At 43.3% G+C, this 27,879-nt stretch overlaps 1 protein-coding gene and 1 long non-coding RNA gene across 6 annotated transcripts in view; one reads left to right on the forward strand and one right to left on the reverse strand.

Annotated features, from left to right (window-relative positions):
* ATP2A2 (ATPase sarcoplasmic/endoplasmic reticulum Ca2+ transporting 2) overlaps positions 1 to 16,718 on the forward strand; it is a 58,049-nt gene extending 41,331 nt beyond the window's left edge. The window contains exons 9-21 of one of the 2 annotated variants that reach the window (XR_009604075.3): positions 663 to 751; positions 1,136 to 1,238; positions 2,043 to 2,174; positions 5,654 to 5,776; positions 5,877 to 6,095; positions 6,880 to 7,215; positions 8,244 to 8,464; positions 8,880 to 9,082; positions 10,746 to 10,831; positions 11,101 to 11,234; positions 11,854 to 11,971; positions 12,060 to 13,644; positions 15,900 to 16,718. Coding sequence is in view for 1 of the 2 variants with exons in the window: in XM_060612252.3 (XP_060468235.1) it covers positions 663 to 751; positions 1,136 to 1,238; positions 2,043 to 2,174; positions 5,654 to 5,776; positions 5,877 to 6,095; positions 6,880 to 7,215; positions 8,244 to 8,464; positions 8,880 to 9,082; positions 10,746 to 10,831; positions 11,101 to 11,234; positions 11,854 to 11,971; positions 12,060 to 12,180; positions 15,900 to 15,913 (1,899 nt within the window). In the remaining variant the exon portion in view is untranslated. The remainder of the gene's footprint in view (positions 1 to 662; positions 752 to 1,135; positions 1,239 to 2,042; positions 2,175 to 5,653; positions 5,777 to 5,876; positions 6,096 to 6,879; positions 7,216 to 8,243; positions 8,465 to 8,879; positions 9,083 to 10,745; positions 10,832 to 11,100; positions 11,235 to 11,853; positions 11,972 to 12,059; positions 13,645 to 15,899) is intronic. The other variant, XM_060612252.3, reaches the window with a different exon arrangement.
* On the reverse strand, positions 13,493 to 27,879 carry LOC144613912 (uncharacterized). 4 transcript variants are annotated; one of them, XR_013551379.2, is made up of 3 exons: positions 25,570 to 27,879; positions 21,942 to 22,061; positions 13,493 to 17,620 (listed from the first exon to the last, which is right to left on the reverse strand). It is a non-coding gene; the product is annotated as an uncharacterized LOC144613912 (long non-coding RNA). The 4 variants fall into 4 exon arrangements; XR_013551380.2 differs by lacking the exon at positions 25,570 to 27,879 and adding an exon at positions 22,203 to 25,561; XR_013551378.2 differs by lacking the exon at positions 25,570 to 27,879 and having other exon boundaries at positions 21,948 to 25,561.

Below are 27,879 nucleotides of genomic sequence, written 5' to 3' on the forward strand. Positions count from 1 at the left end.
GAACCTGATCTTTAAGAAACTAGCTCATGTCACTGTAAAATTAAGAATCCTTTCCTAAGCATGCTTCTGTCTGTGTTGCCTTGGTGATGTCAGTTCAGTCAGTTCTGCAGGCTCCTTACTGTGCACATGGAGTTATGCAGCTTCATAGAAAATGAGCTATTGCCACAATAAAAATAAGTGGGAAGGAGGAGAGAAGTGATTTGTCTTATTTTACTCAGGGAATGTTTATGCAGCTCTGAAATGTGAGTTTATTCTTCCCAGGCTTTTACTATTAGCTCCCAGGCATGACTACCTAATATTACTTTCTCAGCCAGCCGTTTGAAATTGGGAATTCGGAGTCCTCTGAAGACTACTGCTGTGTCTTTGGAATTGAATGACCTGGAGTCCTCATAACTTAGATTTCATGTGGGTTGTCTTCTGTGTCTTTGGTGCCCCTGTTGTTTATTTATTCAGCACCTCTGTGATACTGTTTTTCAGACTCTTGGATGGATGGGGGAGGCAATCCTAAATAGCATCTAGTTGGAATAAGGAAAAATCTGATGCTGAGGTTCAGTTCATAAGTTTCATTAAAATTGTTTTCTTCCATGAGAAATGCTTTTTGTCTTAGCAGAGATTATTTTTTTCTGGCACATTTTAAACACTTGACGCTTTTTTTTCTGTAGATGTTCATTCTGGACAAGGTTGAGGGGGATACTTGTTCCCTTAATGAGTTTACCATAACTGGGTCAACATATGCACCTATTGGAGAAGTGTGAGTAAACCCACCTTATCATTTAAAGGATCCGTTGTAGCAGTTTGGTACTTGTATAGATTTAAGAGAAAACAGGTTATAAGTCAGTGACTTTTTTCATTTTTATTTAGCTCTGCTTTAGAGCCTAATTTTTCAGCTGGTTTGTTCTGTATTGATACCTGTGGTGGAAGAATTTCATTAATTAAGAACTTCTGGTCTTTACTGGTTGATTCCTAATATCAAAGACACATTCTGTTGTCTCCAGCATCAGATTTCTAAGAACCATCACTCAGATTCTTTTGAATACTTGCCTGGCTGTTGCCCACAAAATTATATTACAAATTAAATAAAAATCAATAGAGATGACCACATTATGCTCTAAAAGTGTTTTTCTTCTTTTGATAGGCATAAAGATGATAAACCAGTGAAATGTCATCAATATGATGGTCTTGTGGAATTGGCAACAATTTGTGCTCTTTGTAATGATTCTGCATTGGATTACAATGAGGTAAGGCTCCTCATAAATGAGAAAGTAGACCTGGCTATTCTAGCTCAAAGGTGGGGTGGGTGGAATGAAAATCCAGCCTTCCTTCCTCTGGAAAGTAACGGTTTCTGATTTTATTTCCTCTTTCCATTTTATCCGAGTCAGCATGACCTACTCAAAGCCGAGAGCCTTTCATATATCCTCTGAGTGTTGCAGTCACTTTTAAACTAAGAGGATGTATGCGATGTTCCCTTTGGCTTGTAGTGTGGCTACCAAAAGTGAAGAAAACCTAGGAGAGGAAAGGTTTTCCTGAAAGTAGAGGGTATTAATCTTGTTTTTTAAGATGGGTAGTATTATATCCTTGAGGATGAGCTGAGACTTAGAGGGCTGTTTTGATGATGATGATGATGATGATGATGATGATAAAATAATGTAAAATTTAAACAGTAGACCTTTTTTTCCTCCCTTTTTACTTACAGATTAACCCACTGGTTTCTAAAAGACAAGCCAGTCTCCATCAGAACCTGAATGTGAACTCTATAGAATGATAAATAATGACATGCAATTTCACATACTATTTGAAAGTTGTTTGAATTAATACTATGACTATTGGCTTCTCATAGTTAAAGGAAATAAAAAATATCGTTATTAGAATAAGATAAAATGTGCTTTGAGTGTATTTTTGTCTGCCTCATTTGCTCCAGAGTAGGATAAAAACAGCCCCGACAATAATGGTGCAACGAAAGACAAGCTCTCCTCTGATGGGAAGTCTTTATTGATGAAAAACTTATTCACTGCTTTTTCACTTTATGCTTTTAACCAATACAGGCGAAGGGCGTGTATGAAAAAGTTGGGGAAGCTACAGAGACTGCTCTCACTTGCCTAGTAGAGAAGATGAATGTATTTGATACCGAATTGAAGGGTCTTTCTAAAATAGAAAGAGCAAATGCCTGCAACTCGGTCAGTATTGAAGCGTGGGGTGTTGTGTGCACTGCCTTTCGTTCCCCGTCCTCTTGGACAACTAGGTAGATTCATACCTTCTCCTCAAACTGGCGGCATCTCCTTCTCTCATTTGCTCTCTGGTACAATGATCTGGCTACCTGTCTGACCAAGAAAATAGAAGCAATCACTAGATAATTTCCATACGCAGCTGTCTGCACCTGTAAGCTCTACCTCCTCTCCCGTGGCACCATGAGCAATCTGTCATCCTTGCTCCTGTCAGAACCCCCCTGCCCTTTGTGCCATGAGTCCCGACTTCTCTCTCCTGCACTATCCATTTTCCATCTCTGGTAGATCCTCATCGGCACAGGACAGAGTAGTATGTTTTTTATCTTAAAACTTTTTTTTTGTTTCCCCCTTTAGCACTCTGCTTCTTTTCTTTTCTAGTAAAATTTCTCAAAGTAGCTGTTTTAATGTATTCTCTTGTTTCACTTTTCTGATTTTCTCCAGTGCACTCCAGTCAAGTTCTTTTTTTTTTTTTTTTTTTTTTTTTTTTTTTTTTAAGTTTATTTTGTGAGAGAGAGCGTGCATGTGCAATCTGAGGAGGGGAGAGAGGGAGAGAGTATCCCAAGCAGGCTCTACAATGCCAAAGCAGAGCCCGATGCAGGGCTTAAACTCACAAACCGTGAGATCATGACCTGAGCCGAAGTCAGACACTTGACTGAGCCACCCAGATGCCCCTCCGGTCAAGTTTTTTAAGCATTTTGGTGAGCACACCAATGTCAGGCTGTGAAAGGGTCCATCTAGTCCAGTCTGGCATTCACAGACAGGGAAACTGAGGCCTGCAGTGATGAGCATAGTTTTCACAGGGTGAGGCAGAACTGGACTCCTTCTCTAGCACCCTCTCTTTGCATCCTTTTATCTCCTTTATATTATCAAGAAAACAAAGCTCACACCAGAATTAAGGCCCTCCCCGCTGTGACATGATCCACACTCCACCATTAGCAATCTCATAGTCACAAGGGTCCTGGGCACAGAGACTGAGGGTTAGAACTGTTTGATTCTAGACCTGTAACCACTCGATAAAGGGAAACAAGTAGTATGGAGCTTACAAGCAGTGTATTAACTGTCATTTTGACGGGACGTAAGGGCAAGGCTGTCTGTTCTCTTGTCTGCAGACTAAGCCATTTCTTGATCCATGGCTGCCTCATTTTTTTGTCAGCAGCTGAGCGAGGAGATCAGTAATGACTGTCATGGGGGCTCCTTCACCGAAAATTTCCAGATCCGAACTCATGCCAGTCTCTGGCCCCTAGAAAGCAGAAACCTGTTGTAGTTCAGAGAGGAAGTGGGCAGAACCCAGCTTTTTAAGGCCTAGTGGACTATCCTGATGCTGTTAGAAATGGCTGTATTCTTCTCTCCACCCAGAATGTATCTGGTGCCTAGATCTACACCTAAGAGTCACTACACATTCCTTCAGTCTTTATAGAGCATTTGGTGAAAATGCTAAACACTAAAACTAAACACGTAAATACATACGAGTCAAATAATGCAGAATTCAGTGATGGTCTTTTTTCTGCTTGAGGCAGCTCTGGCTGAGAGGATGACCATAGTCCACCCAGCCTGGCAGAGAACCCACAGATGTCTGTCCACTCATCACTGCCCACATTGGATGCTGAGGTTCTTGAGGATTTCTGCACTTACTAGCTTTATATCTGAGTGGGGGATGGGGGAGGATCAGTGTAATTCACATAATTGAATAAAGACAGAAAACCATAAGATCATTTAAGTAGATGTAGAAAGGGCATCTGGTAAAATTTGTGTTCATGATAAAAACTCCACAAACCTGGGCACCTAGGTGGCTCAGTCGGTTAAGCTTCCAACTCTTGATTTCAGCTCAGGACATGATCTTAGTTTGTGAGATAGAGCGTGGAGCCTGCTTGTGGTGGTTCTCTCCCCATCCCTTGCTGACTTGCTCACTCTCTCAAAATAAACTACAAAAACAAAACAAAAACAATTCAGCAAACCTGTCTTCAAGTTGAAGGTATATTTACACAGAGTCTGTACTAATGTCATACTTAGTAGCTACAAAAAATTTTCTGCTCTCAATGTTTCTATTCAGTATTGTCCCAGCAGCCCCAGTCAATCCAATAAGACAAGAAAAAGAAATCAAAGGTATAAAAATTAGAAAGGCTAGTGTAGGGCACCTGGGTGGGTCAATGGGTTAAGCATCCAACTTTGGCTCAGGTCATGATCTCACAGTTCGTGGGTTCGAGCCCTGCGTCGGGCTCTGTGCTGACAGCTAAGCCTGGAACCTGCTTCAAATTCTGTGTCTCCCTCTTTCTCTGCCCCTCCCCTACTCATGCTCTCTCTCAAAAATAAACATTAAAAAAATTTTTTTTACTGTTAAAAAGGTACAGTGTATGTTGTAGATAACATGGTTGTGTACACAACGCAACAGTGTCTGAATCCAAAGGGTCATTTTCAGTCCTCATTTACCTGAGCTGTTGGTCTCTCCCTCTGTGAAACATTCCTTCACTTGTTCTCCTCCCTCCCATCCCTCTGCCAACTCCTTGGCTGGATCTTACACATATGACCGGGGGTGGGGAGGCCCCAGAGCCCAGTCCTCAACCTTTTCTGTCTTCAGTTACTTCCATGAGCTCTTCCATGAGCTTCAGTTACTTCCATGAGGTCAGTGTGCTGGCGTCTAATGTGCAGGCTCCCTAAAGCTATTTAGAATAAAGAGAACAATGGCTTTTCAGGTGCTTAGTAGCCACATAGGACAGCTACATGAACAGCTCCCAAAGAACATTTCCATCACAGTAGACACTTCAGTGGGGCAGCAGTGCTGTGGACCAACCATTCCTGCCCACGGTTGCCATCATCTCTCTTAGATTATTTGTACTAAATGGTGCTCCTTGTCCCCCTTCAACTGCGAGAACCTGAAACCCTCCATCATCTTCCCATTTTCACTTGCTATAAAAGCTAATTGCCTTAAAGTGACTTTCAAAGTCCTACAACCTGCTTCTGTCCTCCCACACCTACCCCCCCTCCCCCCCCCCCCGCCATTACACTTCTCTTTTTCTTGCGACTCTTCCAGCTATATGGCCCGGAGGCTCCTTGAACATGCCAGGTCATGCCAACCTGCACTTCGGCACTCTCAGCTCACACATCCTTCACATTTTTACTCAAACTCTGCCTTCTTCTGACTACATTATGTAAAATTGCAACCTATACATACACAAATTTTCTATCTCCCTTCCTCGCCTTATCTAAACATTTTTTCCTCCATAGCATTTACTATATGTGCATTTACCTTCTAGTGTGTCTTTCCCAAATGAGAGGGCAAGTTTAAACTTCATGAGGGTGAGAACTTGTTCGCTGTCCATGGCTAAACCCCGGCACCTGTCACAGAATAGGCGCTTAGTGAACATTTGTTGACCAAGTAAAAAATATTCAGATAATTGTTACCCAGTAGTATTCCATGCGTGTTCTCTTTTCAGGTCATAAAGCAGTTAATGAAAAAAGAATTTACTCTCGAGTTTTCACGCGATAGAAAATCAATGTCAGTTTATTGTACACCAAACAAACCAAGCCGGACATCGATGAGCAAAATGTTTGTGAAGGCAAGTACAGCAGATTGCAGTTGAGATGTTCTTTCCAGGATTAGGATCCTGGGTGAGCCCAGTAAGTACAGTTCCTGATCTAAATCTGTAACATTTCCAGGGCGCTCCCGAAGGTGTCATTGACAGGTGCACCCACATTCGGGTTGGAAGTACCAAAGTCCCTATGACCCCTGGAGTCAAACAGAAGGTCATGTCTGTCATCAGGGAATGGGGTAGTGGCAGCGACACACTGCGGTGCCTGGCTCTGGCCACTCATGACAACCCACTGAGAAGAGAAGAAATGAACCTTGAGGACTCTGCCAACTTTATCAAATATGAGGTTAGCTAACAAAATGCTCCTTCCCCCACACCCTGCACACTCATTGTGTTCAAACAGCGCTCCTTCAGTAAAAGGTCAAATGAGTCTTGCTTTTGCCAAGAAAGAGGTGTGGTTATTTGTTTTTCTGCAGGCCAAATGCCCCACCATTCTAATTCAGCGTGCTGCTTCCAGCATGCCTAGTTAACAGTTTAATACAGGTCTGTTGCTTTCGAGGTAGGAAAGTCCAGACTTGAGCTAAAGAAACTTGTAAAAATGATTTTGCAACTCTTAAGTAAATTAAGATGTTTTAAAAATAGGGAATATTTTTTTTAAACATTCGTTAGTTACTGAAGGTCAAAATATCCAAGTTGAGAGATTTCTTCTACTCCTCTGCTCATAGTAGAACTCTTTAATTCTGGGTGTGTGACTTCCTGAAGCACTGACCGAGAGGAATTAGGAAGAACTGGTCCTCTGGGCCATAAGAGTGGCCAGTATCAAAATGCTCTTACTCCTTAGTATGGTTTTTTCTTCCTTTCAGGATATTATCATCCTGAAAGTTAAAGGATGATTTGGTTCAAGAAGGTAGTGATGTTTTTTATTCCTTTCTGGTTCATTGGAAGAAATACTATTCCTCATTGGATTTATATCTGTATGAATGTTAATCTTAGATAAGAGTCACAGCTACAGAATTTACCATAGGAAAATGGGAGAGGCCTTTGCTCTTTATGTATAACTGGTCCTTGTTTTACATTAGGGGAGAAACTAGAACTTCCTGTTTTAACGTAAGATGATTCTTTTGCTGTAGACTAATCTGACTTTCGTTGGCTGTGTGGGCATGCTGGACCCTCCAAGAATTGAAGTGGCCTCTTCTGTGAAGCTTTGCCGGCAAGCAGGCATCCGGGTGATCATGATCACAGGGGACAACAAAGGCACTGCTGTGGCCATCTGTCGCCGCATTGGCATCTTCGGGCAGGACGAGGATGTGACGTCAAAGGCTTTTACGGGTCGGGAGTTTGATGAGCTCAGTCCTTCAGCCCAAAGAGATGCCTGCTTGAATGCCCGCTGTTTTGCTCGAGTTGAGCCTTCCCACAAGTCAAAAATTGTAGAGTTTCTTCAGTCTTTTGATGAGATTACAGCTATGGTGAGTACCTTTGGACTCATGCTACACAGATACAGCAAGTTGTAATTTTGACTGTTAAATTTTTAGTAACAGCTCCCAAATTCGGAATATCTTGATTTTTGTCATGATCAGAGCTGTTTCTCTAGGGTTCTGTTAACCAGTAGTTGGCATGCTATGTATTATTACCTTCAGGGAAGATTCTAGACTAGTTTACGATGTTGAAGTATGCCTTCTGAATCAGTCACAGGGAAATATATGTGGTGATATCTAGTCTTTGTCTTGGTTAAAGTATACATGTTCTCTCAAGTTTTCTAAAAATTGATTCAGGACTGAACTCCTCTGTTTTCTATTCCCAATCTTTGGATAACCCTACCTGAAATTAGATGTACTGTTGAAGCATTAAGAACTGCTTATTGGTGAGGCATTTCCGGGATTCTTCCCTTTGTGTGATTCTTCACCCAGACAAGTTCACGTTGTGGAGTGTTTGCTTTCGTCTGTGAAACTTTTTTAAAAGGTGTTATTTGAAAGAATATATTAACAGGTGTTCTTCCTTCTCTCAAAGGGAACCACTTTTCTGAATTGAATGTTGGGTGTTCAGTAAAAGTTTTAAAAAAAATGGGAGTGATAGTTTTGTATCTGTAGACGATATTTAGTATTTTTCTGATCTTTGTAAATGGCATGTTCTAGTTTCCTAGAATAGTGTACCTATTGTACTTGAGATTTGTCTGTGTGATACATGTGCTTCATCTTTACTGCCGCGTGGGTGGTTTTGTGTTTTGTTTGGTAAAAAAATAATACAGAAGAATTTGAAGTCCCCTTTGTGCCACTTCCCTCCGAAGTCTCTTCGGTAAGCTCATTCACCAGTTGTACGTTTCCCAGGTGAAGTGCATTTTGTGACACCAATTTGTAAAACTGAAAATTCTCTAACTGTGCCCAGAAGCCCAAGGCTCCATTCATTGCCCTTGCTTCAGGACAGTGAAGCCTTTGTCGGGGTGCGTGTGTGAGGTGATGACAGGTGTGCAGAAACCAGTTCTCGCATTCCCTTTCAGACCGGGGATGGTGTGAATGATGCTCCCGCCCTGAAGAAATCGGAGATTGGCATTGCCATGGGCTCTGGCACGGCAGTGGCTAAAACCGCCTCTGAGATGGTCCTGGCTGATGACAACTTCTCCACCATTGTGGCTGCTGTCGAGGAGGGGCGGGCGATTTACAACAATATGAAGCAGTTTATCCGCTACCTCATCTCTTCGAATGTGGGGGAAGTTGTCTGGTGGGTCCCTGCGAAAGAGCACTTGTAGTCTTTTTTCTAAAATTGGCTTGGGATGACCAGTTTTCCAGATTTATTCATGTGGCAGCAGCTTTGGTCTTTGTGCAGGAGTCGGGAGGGAGGGCCAGGTGAGAGGAAGGAAGGTAGAGGTTCATTTGGCTCACTGGAGAGCTGTCTTTGGCTGTCTTGGGCGGTGAAGGATACCCTAGAACATAGAAATGAGTTTAACTATGGCCTTCTAACATTTTACTTTAACTCAAAATTAGGTATACTGAGTGTTTGATGATGGCCAAAAAAAGTTATTTCAAGCAGTCATTGTTACTGTCCATTGATTTTGGGAGGAGGAGAGGGTACTAATGCTATTTAAATAGTGGCCAAAAATAATTTGGGGTCTTTCTCTTTCTTTGGGTGGAAACAGTATTTTCCTGACTGCAGCCCTTGGATTTCCTGAGGCTTTAATTCCTGTCCAGCTGCTCTGGGTCAATCTGGTGACAGACGGCCTGCCTGCCACTGCACTGGGGTTTAACCCACCTGATCTGGACATCATGAACAAACCACCCCGGAACCCGAAGGAACCACTGATCAGCGGATGGCTCTTTTTCCGTTACCTAGCTATTGGCTGTGAGTACAGTTTTTTATATTCTTGATTTAAAAAAAATTTTTTTTTAATGTTACTTATTTTTGAAAGAGCATGAGCAGGGGAGGGGCCAAGAGAGAGCGAGACACAGAATCCCAAGCAGGCTCCAGGCTCTCAGCTGCCAGCACAGAGGCCCGACGCGAGGCTTGAACTCACAAGCTGTGAGATCATGACCTGAGCTGAAGTCGGATGCTTAACTGAGAGCCACACAGGCGCCCCTATGTTGTTGATGTTTAAACGTAATCTTCATAAGCCAAGATTTTGTAAATTCATCCCTTAACACACATTTTTTTCTTCTATCCCCATATTAGGGTAGCAAAAAATGGAGTTCAGTAAACTGTATGTCCAGTTTACAGGAAAGTCCCTTGTTTTAGCATCCTTATCCCTTGGGCCTTTGTGAATGAGATTTTCAGATTTAATCTAAGGGCAAAGGGATATAGGGGTGAGTCAGGGTCAGGCCTTACATCCCGAAGCTATGAAACTAAGCCCTGCTCCCCCTGAGTAGAGAAGGGTGATGTGCATTGATCTGCAGAGGTTGGTAAACACACAGGAGCCTCGACCACAGGTCATGTTCCTCTACATACATTGTTTCTGTAGACTTCATGCTCTTGGCCCAGCTGCTGATTCTTGTCCCCCAACTTTAGAAAAGTGAGGCCTACAGAGTTTAAATAACTTCCCTGGGGTTCCATAGGAAGGTGTTTTGGTTTTGTTTTAATAAGTTCGCATGATTTAAAATTCAAAAAGGACACTGGCATAGCGTGAGAAGGTTCTCAGCCAGTCAGTTGCCCTCCAGCATTGGGTTTTTCATGTGCCCTCCCAGAAATAAGTCTAGCAAACAGATCTATTTCATGTATTTATTTTCATAAGTGTTGGTGTGCTGTAAACACCTGTGTGCTGACCCCTGTCTCCGTGTACCTTTCCCTGTTTGCTGGGAGTTGCCACATCGGTGTGTGTAGAGCTGCCTTGTCCCCATGCACCAGCTCTCTCATTCCTGCCCATAGCTGCCGGGTTAGGGGGTGCACCTGTGTCGTGGTGGGGGGTGCTGCTGCATCGGCACCATCTTCACGGTGTCCGGTCCCTTGTTCTCCACTACCCCGTTGCTTTGTAGTAAACTTGTTGAGTTCAGAACTGATAGGTTGGGAGGGAGGGTGGTCCCAGAATCAGCTCTGGGTTTTTGGCATGTTGCCTGTGTTCTGCACTAACTGCTCTGACAGCATTTCCACGTAAAGGTTCTGTAAGGCCTTTGATAGAGCAAATAAGCGTACACCTGGGAGCATCAGTTTGCCTAAAAGTCCTGGGTGCTGTGATCTGAGCCAACACAGCAAGGGCTTACATAGAGTATGTGTGTACCTGCTGCCAGTTAGAGAAGGCATGGCTGTCGTCGAGGTCCCTGCCAGTTGCAGTATTTCCTTTTTCTCATAAACTCTGGAAGAAAAGTTGCCTGGTTTTTCTGTACCAGACACCCCTCTCCTTGCAGAGACCCACCGTCTAGCTGCTTGGGCTGATGTGAGTGAGCAGTTGCTAGTGGCAGCAAAGCTCTCCAGTGCCATCGACAAACCAGGTCTCATCTCTGCGGGGGATTGGCCTGTGAGGCAGAGCCCGCAGTATAAGCTGTGGGCTGCAAACCCTGCCTGTGTCTGTTACCAGGTTACGTTGGCGCTGCTACTGTGGGTGCTGCCGCGTGGTGGTTCATTGCTGCCGACGGGGGTCCGAGGGTGTCCTTCTACCAACTGGTACGTATCCACCTTTCTTTCCTGTACCTTAGAGGCAAAGCATAAGATTGTCCTTGAGTTTTTGTGGTTTTGGTGCCTACCAAATCATCTTAATGCTTAATGCAATAATAAACAGTTGCATCTAAGATTATTCTGAAGGACCAGGGCTTCTCTGGTGGATGGATTGAGATCTCCTGTGGGTCTGTGTTCTGAGATTTGCTGTGTCACTGGGGCATGGACCTTGGAAATGGACTTGGCTGATCAGGAACTTGATTGGGTGTTTGTTGCAGAGCCACTTCCTACAGTGTAAAGAAGACAACCCGGACTTTGAAGGAGTGGATTGTGCAATCTTTGAGTCCCCGTACCCGATGACAATGGCGCTGTCTGTTCTAGTAACCATAGAGATGTGTAACGCCCTCAACAGGTCAGTGAGTCCTCCACAGGCTGGGGCGAGAGCTCCCCCAGCCAGGCAGGGCCTAGGGGAACTGTGTGTCCTGCTTGATGGAGGATCTCAGGAAAGCTCCTCCCTCCCAGAAAGAAAAGAGAACAAGCAGCACCGGTTTTAAAAGCTTAAGTCGTCATCACCTCCAGGAAGTAGTGGGAGGGTTTAACCACACATTCTTTATGAGACAGCAGAGGCCAAAAATAGGGACTTCAGAGCCCCTATACGCCAGTGCCCACAGGGAAGGTGCTTTTGCTCTTTAGCAGTGAGATAAATGGTATCATCCAATTAAGCCCATGACAAAAATGGAAATCCCAAAATAGCATTAAGCATCAAGGGCAATTGAGAGCATCTTGGAGTCCACTGAAATCATCTGTGCCGAAGGAAGCCTAGATTTAAAATTGGAAGTTTGTCCTACATTTGAGCATTCTTCTTTAATTTTGCCACAGTAGAAACTTCACTCAAAAGAATTGGGTCAGTGGGCAATGCCAAGTTAGCCGCTATCCTATTAAAGCATAGCTCCGAATGGTCTTTGTCACTTGTAACAAAGGTGTTTGCCTTTTGGACAGGCATGTGTCATGTCCCTCTCCTTGTTCTGCAGCTTGTCTGAAAACCAGTCTCTGCTGAGGATGCCCCCTTGGGAGAACATCTGGCTCGTGGGCTCCATCTGCCTGTCCATGTCGCTCCATTTCCTCATCCTCTACGTGGAACCTTTGCCAGTAAGCGGTGGTGGGACCAGGACCGAGCTGGGGCCTAAGTGCCTGTCCTGCAAGTTTGGGAACTTGACAAAGCTTCTTTGTATTTCAGCTTATTTTCCAGATCACACCGCTGAACTTGACCCAGTGGCTGATGGTGCTGAAAATCTCCTTGCCTGTGATTCTAATGGATGAGACACTCAAGTTTGTGGCCCGCAACTACCTGGAACCTGGTAAAGAGTGTGTGCAGCCTGCCACCAAATCCTGCTCGTTCTCGGCATGCACCGATGGGATTTCCTGGCCGTTTGTGCTGCTCATAATGCCCCTGGTGATCTGGGTCTATAGCACAGACACTAACTTTAGTGATATGTTCTGGTCTTGACTGACAGTTTTACATAAAGAAGATGTTTAACTTAATCAATTAATTTTTTTATTGTTTAAAGCAACTGTCTATTTCTGCTGAATTTTCACATGAACATACTGGCTGGTGAAGGAGATTTCATACTCTAGATTTTGTTTTGCTTTTTCTGACTCCAGTGGGGCAAGATTTTCCTTTTTTATACACATAATTAAAGTGTCCATTGACATGTACAGAGAACTAACACTATTTTATGCAAATATTTTTTTGTAGATGAAAAAGCATGTACAGTGTTCTGTTTAATACTCATCCTTGTATAAAAAAAATAGTTGAGCCAGCAGACATTGTCAGCAAATTAATTGGCAGCAGATTTTAGGAAATGAATGTGTGTGTTTCTTTTTCTAAAACTAAATAGCATGTATTGTGTCTTCTGCATGATCATCTGGATTTAATCTGAGATCACAGTCTAATTTTTATTCATAAGCCAATTTTTCTGCACTGAGCAGAGTACTGCTACCTCAGTCAGTATTTTTTGGTTTGCCACTCCCCTCACCCCCTGTGGCCCCCATTCACTTCCACCCCCACCCCCCACACTCCCAGCCCCGCTCGGCTGCTTCTCCTGTAGGGTTTTGATGGTTCTGTTTACATCAGTCTTAACAAGAGGTATGCCTGTTCTCGCTTGTGCAGAAAACATTGTTCCAGATACAATCGACTGGGTTCATGTCCCCCCACGTAGTTTTTAAGGTTATTTATTTAAATGTCTAATGTATTTTATTGTAACAGACATTGTTTTGCCAACATTGCCTATTTCAGTGGCACTTCACAATCTAGTTTAAAAAGGAAAATAAAACATTTTAAATGGACAGAAAAATAACTGTCTTGTTTTTAACTTTTAAGTGGCTTAGCTTGAACTATCTAACAGCCGTGTCCAATTTTCTCTTAAGTTCTTAGAACTTTAGCTTTACTGTGCTCTAGGGGAAGAAAGATCCTGTTCTGCTGCATAGGTAGTTGTAGGAGTTCATGTATATGTACCAGTTGTCATCTGTGACACTTTTTATGCAAGTTTCTGCTGGCCTGTTGTAGCCTGGTGTAGAGAACATAAGGGCGCGTGCGTGCGTGTGTGTGTGTGTGTGTGTTTTTGTAAAATCTGTAAATAGCACATGACCAAATGAACATATTGTATAGAACTATTTTTATTTGAATGTGGCACTAACCAACACCATGTTACTATGATAAATGTTTGCGCATGTTCGAGATCAGTCTTACCAACAGTGTGTAAGCCATTAACTGTCCTAACTATGGTGTTTTCCTCCAATGCCTTCCAACATCATCAACTAACGTGAGTATCCCCTGGAATCCAGATGCTTTAGCCTAAAGGTGACTGCCACCGAGTGAGCTAGCTGTGTGACATGAAAAAGCCCCTTGTGTCATGCACTGCTGTGCTCTGTGACAGTCTCTGAGTGCAACAAGTGTACGATGCGTGGTACCTGTGCACACGGGGGCTGGGTTAGCTGACGCGAGGTGTGACATCTATAGGCTCCATGCGCTGCCTTGGTCAGTGGCACAGCCGGATGTCAGGGAGAGCCTGGGGAGAGAGAAGCTCATTTTGCTTTGGTCCAACTTACAGGCTGAGAGAATGCTGCCTTTGCTAATGCCAAGATGAGGACTCTCAAAAACTTGTGGTTCTTTGGTCTTTACTAGCTGCAAGGATTCATCCAAGAACCTTGCTACCTGGTTCATTAAAAAGCAAAAATCTAGTGAAAGCAAATAGTTGAACCAGTCAGTTCGTGCATCCAATAGGTTGGTCTCAAGTAGGCCACCTCTTTTCAACCTTCTGGGTCCTATCCTTTGCAGCTGGGACTTGTCTTCTCTCTCTCCAGGGTACGTTAAAGCAGAGTTATTTAGGGCATGGCTCTGCTAGCAACCAGCCTTGTCCGTGAGCCAGGGCAAAGGAGGCCTAAGCAGGAGCTCCCTCCCCATGAGGCCCTGAGTGTTCCTGTGAAGGCTCTGGGGGCCCAGATCTGGGACCAGCCAAAAGATGTGATGTAAAGGCTTCCAGTTTGGGGGAGAGTTGGTGGGAATCATCAAGCGGGGCAGGGTACTGCCAACTTGCAAGGTCTGAGTGTAAGGGGACTGAAGTCCCATCCTAACTGCATGAGGTCTCTGAGAAAGGGAGGTTGGTCGGTTTGGCAGAGCGTGTAACAGGGAAGAGGATGGGTTTTGCCAGTTTTGGCATCATGAGGCCTAAAAAGGACCAAATGCAAGGAGTGTGCCTTGGCTCCAAACCAGAACAGGATGTCTGAGCTTGTTGGGTGGTGTGCTATTCAATGGAAACCAAACTTACCCAATAGTCAGCTTTTCCTGACTTGGTTCCTCGAAGTAGTAGCCTTCACAAAAGAAGTTAAATGTTGTTTGCTGCTGTCGGAGAAATGCACAGCTCCAGATCAGCCTGGGCAGGCTGTTGCCTTGTGGTTTCTCAGCTTCAGGCCCATCCAGCCTGGAGGCAGTTTCAGCACCCGCTTCCCTCAGCCTAGGCAGCTAGGAGCATCCCCTTGTGCCCTCTGCTTCAGGCTTTGCCACATCAGCGCCTCCTCAGCAGTTGTACTGTTGTGGACGCATCCAGGGCCTCAGGCCTCCCACAGTGAGGGGCAGGTGCCCAGACCAGACCCATCCTCACCCAGCACCTGCAGGAAATTCCCAGGCGGCCTCTGCTTTTGCCGCCATCAGTACCGGTGTCCTTTTCAGACCTTCCAGAACTTGTTCGTGTTCTCACCGATGGGCAGGTAGGCCTTGCACGGCTTCTTGGTTAGGCCTTTGCCTAAAAGATGGCGACGTCATACATCCTCCAGGCGCTCATCTGCACAGTGCAGGTGATACTTTCTAGAGAGAGCTGCGTGAGCTCACAGACAAGCAGGGCGAGTGCCAGCCTCCCCGCAAGCAGCTGCTATCACATCACCCTCAGACAGGGGCCTCAGCTCCCTGAATGTCCTTTAGGCGGCAGACCTTCTGGAATATGAGACCACAGGCATTAGCTCGGGGTCTGTAAAGTGGCTCCCCACTGCCTAGAGCCAGAGGGGTCTGCAGCGCCCATGGGCTAAGTCCGCCAAATCAGCTGTTGCCTTTTTAACATAACCACCAATTTTGTCAAAGCCACCACCGCTCAGCCAGCCACAGGAATGGGGTGGGGAGGAAGGGGAGGTAGAGGCTTCGCACTCAGCCGCACTGCTCGCCTGTGTGTCACCCTCCTTACCGTCCACACTGCTAACCGAGAACTCTTTCCCCTCTTGCCCGTTGCCCTTCCGTGTCTGAAGCAAGAATGTGTCTGCCTGGTGGGGTTCTTCCATGAGCCAGGGTGGCCTTTGCTCTGTAGCCAGGCGACATGAAGGGTTTGTACCAAGCCAGTGCTTCTGGCTGCTGCCTGATGTAGGCAGCACCTCAGGGACAGTTAATCAGAAATGCTGGTCTTGAAATCTTAAAAAAATCAAACTGAACATTCCTTTTCACCATTCCTTGTCACTATTAATCTTAAATGGTTATTCTAACATTTCCTCCCCATATTTCATAAAGCTGATTTCCTCTCTCTTTCCTTTTCAGCAATACTGGAGTAACCGCTTCCTAAACCATTTTGCAGAAATATAAGGGTGTTCGGTTGCGTGCATGTGCGTTTTTAGCAACACATCTACCAGCCCTCTGCATGATTGATGTTGGGGGAAAAAAAGAAAAGTAGAAAAAAGTCCCCAACTCATTGTGTGTTATGTGGAGGAAACGTGTATTACCAACGGGTTTAGCTTTTAAATCAAAATAATAATTACAAATGTACAATTTAGCTTAATGAATCAGAAAACCTCTCCAGCGAACTTTGGTTTCTTTGCTGCAAGAAGACTGAGGTTTTGAAACCTTATCTAAGAACTTAGAAGCCATCAGCCAAGTCTCCATATTTCTCTGTGCAAAATGTCATAGCTTATATAAATGTACAATATTCAATTGTAATGCATGCCTTCAGTTGTAAGTAGCTAGATTTCTCTATGGTGTCATTTAAACATGCTACTTTTTAATTGGCTCTGTACAGTTTGCTTATTTATAAATTTATTGAAAACACTGCAGGTGTTGAAAGGTTAAAACGTAGGCCTCCAGTTCATAATTTCAGTTATTTTTTTCGAGTGTGCAAACAGCTGTTTTGCACTGTATTAAATGTAACTTATTTAATGAAATCAGAAGCAGTAGACAGATGTTGGTGCAATACAGATATTGTGATGCATTTATCTTAATAAAATGCTAAACGTCAATTTATCACAACGCATGTTTGACTTTAGACTGTAAATAGAGATCAGTTGTTTATTTCTGTGCTGGTATAGCAACAAGCATTGCACAGACATGGTTTCAGGTAAATAAATCTATTCTACGATAAGTTCACAGTGTGGTGCTGAGTGTTCTCATGCAGGAGGGGTGGGTGATATGCACTGAGGGCCTCCAGTCTTGCACCCTGAAGAGTTTTGGCTTCCACTGGGGGAAGGTCTTAGACTTGACTTTCTGGGTAGGAGAGCCAAGTGGTAGGAGGTCTGCTTGTATGACACGAGATCTGCAAAATGGTCTCCCTTCAAGTATGGGGAAAGCCAAATGTGAATGTCTTATTGTTGGGGTTTTCAAAGATAGTTGTCAGCAGCTTGGAGGATGTACCAATGGAGAGATGCTTCTAATACTGTTCAGATGGCAGATGTAAAATCCTACACTTCTGTGAACAGATCAACAAACGCTAGCGTTCACCCATTTGATGGTTACTTAGTGCTCCTCTACCAGGCACAGGGTTGGGGTGGGGTGTTTCTCTAATTTCCTAATTTCCCTAAGATGTTTTTTTTTTTTTTAAAGTGTTTTTTGATAGAGAGCAAGCCGGGGAAGGGCAGAGAAAGGGAGAGAGAGAATGCCAAGCAGTCTCCGCACCAATGCCGCCGAGCCTGATACAGTGCCCGAACCACAAACCACGAGATCATGACTTGAGCCAAAACCAAGAGTCAGATGCTTAACCACCCAGGTGCCCCCCCCCCCCCCCCCCCCCCGCAGAGGATTCTTAGGTTGTGAAAAACAAAACAAAAACAGGCAAGGATAGATGATACTATAAACCTAATAATGCAAGTCCTAGCAACTACAGATATGAAGGAAACATTTGATAAAATTTTTCATTTTTTATAAAATAGGCCATAATTGCTGGAAAATAAACCACAAGTACTGACACGACCAGAATTATACTCACCATCCACTATTGCTAACTCAGCACTGTCTGGATGGTCACTGTAATCCGGCAAGAGAAGGGACAATGCCTAGGAGTGAACAGAAAGCCCCGAGAGTCTTACTAGATCAATGGTAGTATCTTGTTCATAGGAAAGTTTAATAACTCAGGGGGAATGAACATCTTGAGATAGATGATACATAATTCATGGGTTAGTGATAAATACTAGCACACATTTTAGTCAGACTGATTCTAACAAACATGAAGGAAGAAAAAGAACAGCAAGGATGTGCACCAAACCCCTCAAACATTAAAGCTCCAGCCTTTGAATCCTCAATTTGGAAAGGTGGCATTTCAGCTTAGTAGGTTAAGGGTGGGTTATTCATTGTGTCACTGGTCATCTTGAAAAACACAGCTGTATCCCTTGTACTCAGTTGCAAATGGATCAAAAGATCTGAAAAATGAAACTATGCCCCCAAAAGAAAAATAGCTAAATGACATAAGAAGAAAACCTGAATGGCTCATAAATATAAGATGTTCAGCCCCAATGGTGAAATCACAAGGAGCTAGCATTTCATGCCTGGCAGCTGACAAGGTGGCCGTCTTTACCCTGCAGAACAAATACCCCACAGTGAACTTAGGGATGTCCTCACCATCCAGCCCAGCAGGCCCACTCCCATGCCTACCTCAGAGAATCCCTCCCGTGTGCTTCAAGAGCCACACCAGCATGTTTGTAAAAGCACTGGAGACAACCTCAGTGACCAACAGCAGGAAAACCAAGAAGTGCCTCTGAGACATGTTCACATCACTCAGCACCAATGAAAATGAGTAAACTGGAACAGCAGATAGTGACAGAAATCTCCCTGCACAGTGGAAACCAAGTGTAGTGTATACAAAGTTCAAAATACGCACTTAGGTGCCACGTATGTGGGTGTACGGTATGCCTGTTTGCATGTCTGGGGTTTTTGAAGAAAACCACACGAAGTACTCAGTACTCAGAACATGGAAGATGAGAAGGCTTTCCACGCATGACAATCCCAGGAGAAAAGGGAAAAACAGACCATGTATAAAGGTAAACATGTGGACCAAGATACACCTCCCTAGAGTTAGGAAAACAGATTTGCTGTGCCTACAACAAAGAGCAAATTCCCTTCACATGACTGGCAAAATTCAAAGGTTGACAGCTACTGGTCTCTCCCTTGCAGCTGGTATCAGGAAACCGTATTTGTGCATATGATGAGCTTGTAAACTGGCTCAGTCTTTGGAGGAGGGCAACTTGACGAATGAGATTTTTAAACATCCATACCCTTGGATCAAGTCCTCGCTTCAGTGAAATCCTGCCACGTGTTCACAGAAACAATGTAATCCTGCTGCAGGATTGTGTAGCAAGAAATTGGAAATAGCCTGGATGGCCATCAATAGGCAAAATGTTCAATAAGAACATTAGTGCCATGGAATATTACGCAGCCTTCAAAAAACACGAGGTAGATCTGTGTGAATGAGCAAGGAAAGATGTCCAACAGATGTCTGCCAGTGAAACATGAAAGTACAGAACAGCTTGTATAATACTGTCATTCATTTTTTTAAAAAACAGGAGGAAGTTAACAGGTTCCAGTCATAATGGTTACTGAGAATAACTGATAGTGATACAGATGGCGGATGGTGGGAACCAGTTTTCTCATGTTGGTTACAGATAAGCCAGGGGAGAGGGCTAGAATGATTCATGTGGTAATGAATTACACTTGGAGACACCAGTGTAAGATCCTGTTTCACTTGATATTGATATAGATGATCCTGTATAGAAATACTTCCAGTTGTGTGTATATAAGCACATGTACTTCCTCACACCATCAACTGAGAGGGCCGGGAAGCAAGGACACTGCAGCAGCAATGAGCATACTTAGCTTCAGGTTTCTGATATCATTTCTCCAATGAAAGGAATCAGGAATCAAATCTGCTTAGAAAAAAGATGGGAGTCTAGGGCCAGGGCAGAAAATGTACAACACACACCTGGAGAACACTGTAGTGTCAGGAAGTGCAGATGGGCTTAAAAAACAACAACACGTCAATGATCAAAGACGAGGTTGTGTCAAAGGGACAGAGGAACTAACTGAAAACGTTCCGCATGGCCAAAGCTAAAACAATTTCAGCAACAAAATAAAGTAGGACTAGATTATCATCCAAAGTATAAAATAAATACCCATGAGTCTCTAGTGACATAAGCAGGAGAGACTAGAAATCTCCCATGCAGAAGAAATCCAAGTAGCTTCTGCAGAGAACTCTGCCCTTAGGGAGGCGAACCATAACTCCAGTTCCTTAAGTGTGAGCTATGCACAGTGACCGCGTTCCCTGGAGTACATACAAGTGTGGACGAGGGAGAAGTTAACCCACAGTGGAGAAACCTAACAGACACTACCTCAGCCAAGTGATGTCATTCGAGAGCACGTGCCCTGGATGTGAAGTGAAGAGAATGGCATTTTACCTGTGGTCTTCCCCCCACCCCCCCACAAAAAAAACACATAACCTCAGTCTAATCAAAGAGAAAACACCTGACAAATCCCAAAGACAGACTGCAAAATACCTGACCTGTACTCCTTAAAATTGCTGAGATCATCAAAAACAAGGAAAATCTGAGAAACTATCATAGCCAAGAGGAGCCTAAGGACACAGGACAACTGAATAATACAGGATCCTGGATGAGATCCTGGAACAGAAAGAGGCAAAAACTAAAATCTGAATGAACTATGGATCTCAGTTAATAGTAACGTATAAATACTGGTTCATAATATGTAAGTACTGTGACAAATATCATGTAAAATGTTAGTAACGGGAAACTGGGTCTGGGTCATATAAGAACCCTCCGTACCATGTGCTCAATTTTTCCATATGTCTATAAATATTCTAAAATAAATAGTTTATTTTAAAAAGCTGAGATAAATATTTTTTTACTCTTTATAGGAGCATCAAAGAACTACAAGAGAGTACAGAACTTCCGGGCCAAAATCTAAGCAGCAGCAAGGAGAATCAGAATATCCAAGGTCTCTTTTCCCCTGTGGCATCTACCTCTCCAAATAAGCTAAGCTGTGAAAACGAGCAGGGGTTTTGAGAGCTCGCAGAGTAGAAAAGGCAAAGTCAAAATCCAGGGCCCAGCAAAAGTGAGAAGTCTCATAGGACATTAAGCTGTGGCCCCAAAGGGCTAACACCTTAGGATAAAGGCAAACCAGATAATAAACCTGCCCTCCTTCCCCGAAACAAAGGGCTGCAGGCCCTGCCGTGGTACCAAGCAGAACCAGAAAAATACCCACCCCCTAGAAGGGGGTGTAAACACTGGCTATGGAGGATCTGCAGCCTCAAGGCATGACTTTAAAGTCACAGGCAGTATCCCTGAGCCCCAGGCAGAAATAAGTGTAAATCCTCCCTAGAGGAATATGCACCTTGGTTTTATGTCTTGGAAGATCTACGCAACTATTTTACCAAGTGGCCTATAGTAAAAGCTCACCAAATACACAAGGTACCATGAGGGAGAAGCAGCAGGGAGAAACACACACTAGAGACCGACCCAGACTTCACAGATTAGAAATATTAGAGATCAAAAAACACCCCCTGGTTTATTTTGTTTGAAAAGAATCAACCTACTCGAAAACCTGCAGGAGACAGGAAATTCTAAAGAAATGAACATATAGCAGATATGAAAATCAAATGGAATCCTAGAAATGAGAAGTACAATCACAGAAATTAAAAACTGCATGGATGGGTGTGGCATCAGAGTAGACACAGCAAAATAACAAATGAAGAGGAAGACATATAAGAAGATAACCAGGGGTACCTGGGTGTCTCAGTCTGCTAAACATCCAACTCTAGATTTCAGCCCAGGTCATCATCTCATGGTTTGTGAGTTTGAGCCTCAAATCAGGCTCTGCGTGACTGCATGCAGCCCACTTGGGATTCTCTTTCTCCCTCCCTCTCTCTCTGCCCCTCCCTAACTCACGCACACATGCAAGCCCTCTTTCTCTCTCTCTCTCTCCTCAAAATAAATGAATAAACTTAAAAAAGAAATTTTAATTAAAAAAATGATTAACCAGAATGCAGCAGAGAAAAAGAAAAAAAGATAGAAAATATAGAAGAAAGATTAAAATACCTGGAAGATAGACTGAAAAGCTGACAAAGTCAAACATACATTTCATCATAGTTTCAAATGACAAAAGTATGAGAAGGGTATTATTTGAAGAGATAATGACTGAGAATTTTCTAGAGCTGATAAAAGACAGCAGTCTACAGATGCAAGAATGCCAACAAATCCCAAACAGGATAAATAAAAAGAAATCCTGCCCCAGACATGGTATATTGAACTGCAGAAAATCTAAGACAAAGAGAAAATCTTAAAAGCAGCAGAGTAAAAAAAGAGACATTACCTTTACCTTCACAGGAGGGAGTGACACCGCTGACTTCACAGTATCAGTAGAGGCCAGGAAACTGTGGAAGGACAGCTTCACAGGATGAAAGAAATTACTGGTAACCCCTAGATTCTAAACCTGGAAAAAAAAAACATATAGTATTTAAAGAATCAAGGTAAAATAAAGAGCTTTTCAGACAAACAAGAACTGTGCTTCACCCACAGACTCTCACACTAAGGGAATTTCTAGATGGGGGCAGAGGTAATTGCCCTAAGTGACCTGCGGCCTCTGTGACGCAGGACCCACGGAGAAGATACTGGCCAGCTTCAGATGCAGATACACCGGTAAGTATGTTGCTATTCCTCGGGTGAGCAGAAGACAGAGAGAGGCAACACTAACAAATCAACAGAAGGAGAAAATGAAAGAACAAATAGGACAATAGGAGCTGACAGGAAATCCCAAATATAATTCATAACTCTCTACGAATATCCTAGATGTGTTATTTCTGTCACAGCTATTGCTGAAAGAGGGATTTCAGCCTGACCCAGATGTTCCTGTTTTGAAAAACAATCTGTGCCTCTAACGTGATTCCCTGAAGCACCGAAGAGACACAAACCCATCCAGAACTCTGCTAGGAACGTTGGGGAAGCTAAATTGGTTGCTTTTCCACCAAAATTAGTAGAAATTATAAAACACATTTTGTAATTTCAGAAACTACTCAAAATTACTTCATTTAGGACTAAAAATATACAAAATTTAACATTTATTACCTCTTTGGTATTTATAAATCATGACCTGTTAAGAAAGTTTTTTTCCATTGAAAATTGTTTACTTTTTAAATAAACTCTGCTGATGAACTAGCCAACTACAAAAAGGGGAGTGATATACACACAAGCTTTGGCAACTTAAGATTATTTCTAGAAAAATACACAAAAAACTATTGACTGTGGTCACTTCTACAAGAGGAAACTGGGAGAAGAAAGGCAGGCTGGGTTAATTTTACCATATGCTTTCTTGAGAATTGTGAATCTAACTTAAAAAATATATTAGAACATCTGATACTAACAATTTTATGGAAAGACAAAGCTAAAAATAGCCAAAACACAACTAAAAATAACATCAGCGGTTCTTGTTCTTCCAAATACCAATCTCTATAAAGTTATAGTAATTAAGATAGTGCAGTGTAGGTGCGGGGATACAAAAATGACTAATGGTACAAAAGGGAGGGCGCAGAGACAGGTGTGCTCCTCCAGGAACACCTGATTTGTAAAACAGCTGGCATCATAGGTTGGTGAGAAAAGTAATTTTGCAGTAACGGATGGTTATGCATGTTTAAACATAAATGAAAAAAATCAATAAAAATGGATCCCTACCTTACACCATACAAATGGGAGAATAGACTTTTGACCCCGAGATAAGGATTTCTTAAGCATTAGAAAACACAACTATAAAGAAAAAGATTGATAATATTTAACTACATTAAAATTAAGGCCCTCTGTTAATCTGGGGCACTGGGTGGCTCAGTTGGTTGAGCGTCTGGCTCTTGGTCTTGGCTCAGGTCATGATCTCATGGTTTGTGGGTTCAAGCCCTGAGTCAGGCTTTGCACTGACAGCATGGGGCCTGCTTGAGATTCTCTCTCCCTCTCTCTCTGCCCCCCCACCTCATTCTCTCTCTCTCAAAATGAAGAAATTTATTAAAAAAAAAAAAAAAGATCCTCTGTTAATCCAAAGATACTATAAAAAGAAGGAAAAGGAAAGCCATAAACTGGAAGAAGGTATTTGCCACTCCTATTCTGAGCTATAACTAGAATATATAAAGAACTTCTGTTGAGTAAAAAGAAAACTCAATAGAAAAGTGGGGGGGGGGTGGAATTTCATGGAAGAGGAAACACGAGTAGTTTGTAAATATATGAAATGGTCAAATTTGTCATAAAACAGAAAACTGTAAATTAAAATCACTGTATCATCTCACACCTACTCTGTTGGAAAAAACTGAGGATTGATAATACCAACTTCTGGTGAGGAAGTGGGACAAAGGACTGTGGTTATACCTGTAAATTTATTTCTTGGGATAACAGTGTGACAGTAACTGGTAAAACTGAACATGCACATACTCTGTATCCACCAATTCCACCTCTGGCTTTAGGCCTACAGAAATGTGCGCTTGTGTGCACTAAAAGACACATCCAAGAGTAAAATAGCACCGTTTGAAACAAAAAATTAGGAACTGAAATGTCCATCAATGGAAGAATAAGATGGGAGTGTTACAACCATACATTACATATTAGAACATAGTATTTATATTGTCTTATGTAGCAATGAAATTATATATCACATAGCAACAAAAACTGAATGAGATATCCTACAAAATGCCTGACAGTCCTCAAAATCGTCAAGGTCATCAAAAACAAGGAAAGTCTCAGGAACTTTCACAGCCCGAGAGCCTATGGACACATGGCAACTAAATGAAACATGCTATCCTGGATGGGATCCTGGAACAGAAAAAGGGCATCAGGTAAAAATTAAGAAAATTTGAATAAATTATGGACTTTTATTAACAATAATGTACCAATCCTGGTTCATTAATTATAACCAATGTACCATACCAACATAAGGAGACAATGCACAAGGTATATGGAAACTCTATGTACTAACCACTCAATTTTTCTGTAAATCTAAAACTTTTCTAAAAACAATGTCTATTAATTATACATTAATGAGTTATAGCAGCATTAACATGAATCAATTTTTAAAATAATGTTAAGCAGGGCACTGGGTGGCTCAGTTGGTTGAGCGTCCTACTCTTGGTTTCAGCTCAGGTCATGAGCTCACATCAGGCTCCAGGTCAGGCTCTGAGCTGACAGCTCAGTGCCCACTTGGGATCTCTCTCTCTCTCTCTCTCTCTCTCTCTGCCCCTCCCCTGCTCATGAGTGCCCATTCATGCTCTCTCAAAATAAACAAACATGAAAAAAAAAAATGTTAAGCAAAAGATACCATGGAAAAACAGACAGGACTCTATTTACATTAAGTTCAAGAATAAACAAATTTGTTTAGGATAAAAACATGGTAAAACACCTAAGAGTACTATTGTACAGGTGAGAACAATTAGTTCACCACTTGCAGGGTCAGAAAATAAAGGAAGTGTAAAAACAAAATTGAGAATGGTGGTTACCTCTGGCAAGGGGAGCAGGTGGAGGACAGAAGGAGGGAGGGAAAGGGCTGTGATCAGGTCTGAGCATGCAGGGGGCTTCTGGGATTGTAAAGCGCTCAATTTCTTGTCCTGGGTAGAGTGTACGTGTGTATTTTATCTGTCGTTTTTTAAACACTACATGTTTTCATATACTTCTGTATGTATGCTATACTTCACAAATACACATTTTTATTTATTTATTTTTAACATTTATTTTTTTTTTTGAGACAGAGAGAGAGAGAGAGAGCATGAACAGGGGAGGGTCAGAGAAAGAGGGAGACACAGAATCTGAAACAGGCTCCAGGCTCTGAGCTGTCAGCACAGAGCCCAACGCGGGGCTCGAACCCACGGACCACGAGATCATGACCTGAGCCGAAGTCGGATGCTTAACCGACTGAGCCACCCAGGTGCCCCACAAATACACATTTTTATTAAAAAATAAAATAAAATAATTACCTTTCTGGTCCCCTGGGCAGGCTCTGGGCCCTGACACCCACACCAGGCTGTTCTCCTGGACCTCCTTAGGGGGTCTGTCTCCAAATGGCCCTGATTCAAGGTGGCTCCCCTTGGATTCCCCTAAAGGTGAATGCATTACTGGCTTGAGTATATGCCCACTGTTCTGGAAAAAGCTCCAGATTGGAAGCAGGGGAGGTCATCTCTGTCCCTTCCCATCACATAGCACCAGGCTCAGCAAAGCAGCAGCACAGGAGTGGGAAGTGGCCTGGGCCTGCGAGGATGTTGGGTATCAGCTTGTTTCAGCTCCATAAGGATGAGGCTTCAGTCTGGGCACCACCCAGTCTAGAGGGCACAGGCCTCTCTCAGGACAGATATCTGCTTGATGCCACTCCATTCAATTCCTGGACAAAGTCCCCAGTGCCTCAGGGGATTGACATGGGAGACAGCCGGTGGTGGGACAAGCAGGCTGAGGTCATGGATGGAAGATGATCCCGCAGAACTAAATCTGTCACTGAGAGGGGCTCAGGGCAAATCTGTTAATTTAGCACCAAAAGAGGTCCAACCTGCAGGCCAGAGGGCAAGGCCCATGTCCACAAGGACACTGATCCCCAGTTTAGCTCTTGGAGGCTGTTGCCCTCCCAGATGCTCCACCCAGGCCTTGAGTGCTGACATCCCTGCCACAAAGCCCCCCACACCCAACAACAGGGAGACAGAATCAGACACCCTGAGTTCTCTTCCAAAGGAACATGGAGGCACAGAGAGGCTAAGAGGGCTACCCATAGCCACATTGCTAGTGACAGATCATGGACCTGAGGCTCCCACCTAGTGATGTAGAGGCCCTCCCTCCAAGAGGCTCAGCCCTCCACTGGGGAGAGTGGGAATCCTTCAGTGGGGCACTGAAGGAAGGATGGGGACTCAGGACACAAGTAGCCAGCAAATACCCCCTCCCACACACACAATAAACCTCATCAGAGTCTTCTTCAGCCCTAAAGCAAGCTAGATCTGACTTCAATCCAGGAAAACACTCCCCAGCCTAGAGCCAGGAAGGGCTATCCTGTGGGGGAAGAGGCCCCAAATCCCAAAGGCCCAAGAAAGCAAAGGCAGACGCCTTGACAGACATCACCAGAGTCCACCACAAGATCTCAACTCCAGCGAGGGGAAGCAAGGTGGCAGTTTCAGAGACCAGGGAGCTAACCTGAAGCCAATAAATGGACTGACCCCCTGGAAGGACTGGGATGGCCAGAGGACACCATAGGGCCAGCCTTGGCTTACAGATTCACTGAACAGAGACAGGACCAGCCAACCAGACCCCTTAAAAATTCCAAAAGATTATACACTATCACTCCGACATCCCCCTCCTGGAAATTTACCCAAAGAAGGAAAAAGCTGTGAGCACAAAGGAGGTCACCAGAGGATTGTTTATAAAGAGACAGACACTGGAAGATTTAAGTGACCAACATGATGATGTTGCCCTTGACTGTCTGGCAATCTTTAAATGTGGCAAGGCTGAGGACCTTAGTCCATTTTCTCTTTATACCTCAGGGGCATAATGTTAAGATGTCCTAACATAAGCAAAGGGCTTGCCTTGTGGCCTGGCCCAGATGATCACTCAAATACAGTTCAAACAAGTAAAAATGATGGGAGTATGTATCACATCTAAGACTGGTAAAAGAAAAAAAGCCACTTGACACTGGTACTGGTGAGTATGCAGGAAACAAACACCCCCACCTACTGGAGAGCAATCTGACAACATCCATCAAAGCCTTAAATGCACATATGAGACCCAGAGACCCAAAAATTACGAAGAATTTGACCTGTGTGTCTTTGGAATATTACGCCAAAGCACGTTCACAACAGTGCAGACTATAATTATATACAGAACTGGAAACAAGTGTCCACCAAGAGCAGAAGGATTACAGAAACTGTTCCATCCGCAGAATGAAATTCTGTGGAACTGTCAAACAAGGAAGAGCACACAGACACAAATGGCAGGAATTTCTCAGGAGGGACAGCATGACCGCTTCAGTGTAACTTTCATATACACAGACCATTAAGTAAAAGCTCAAAACTATTTTCCTAAGGTAGTACTAGAACATTTACAGAGAGACTGGGATTCAGTAGAGATAGGAAAGTGAGTAGATTTTTAATTTTATACCTTTGAACTTTTTAAATCATGTGTACATTTACATAACACATATAACTACAAACATGTGTTAATGGGCCATCTAGATGACAGGCTACAGGCCGTTTCTTTACTGGCTGTTAGTTGTATACGTATACACATAAAAGTACATATATATATATATATAT

This window comes from Panthera onca, chromosome D3 (assembly GCF_046562875.1).
Source record: "Panthera onca isolate mPanOnc1 chromosome D3, mPanOnc1 haplotype 2, whole genome shotgun sequence".
In the NCBI taxonomy this organism is placed as follows: domain Eukaryota; kingdom Metazoa; phylum Chordata; class Mammalia; order Carnivora; family Felidae; genus Panthera; species Panthera onca.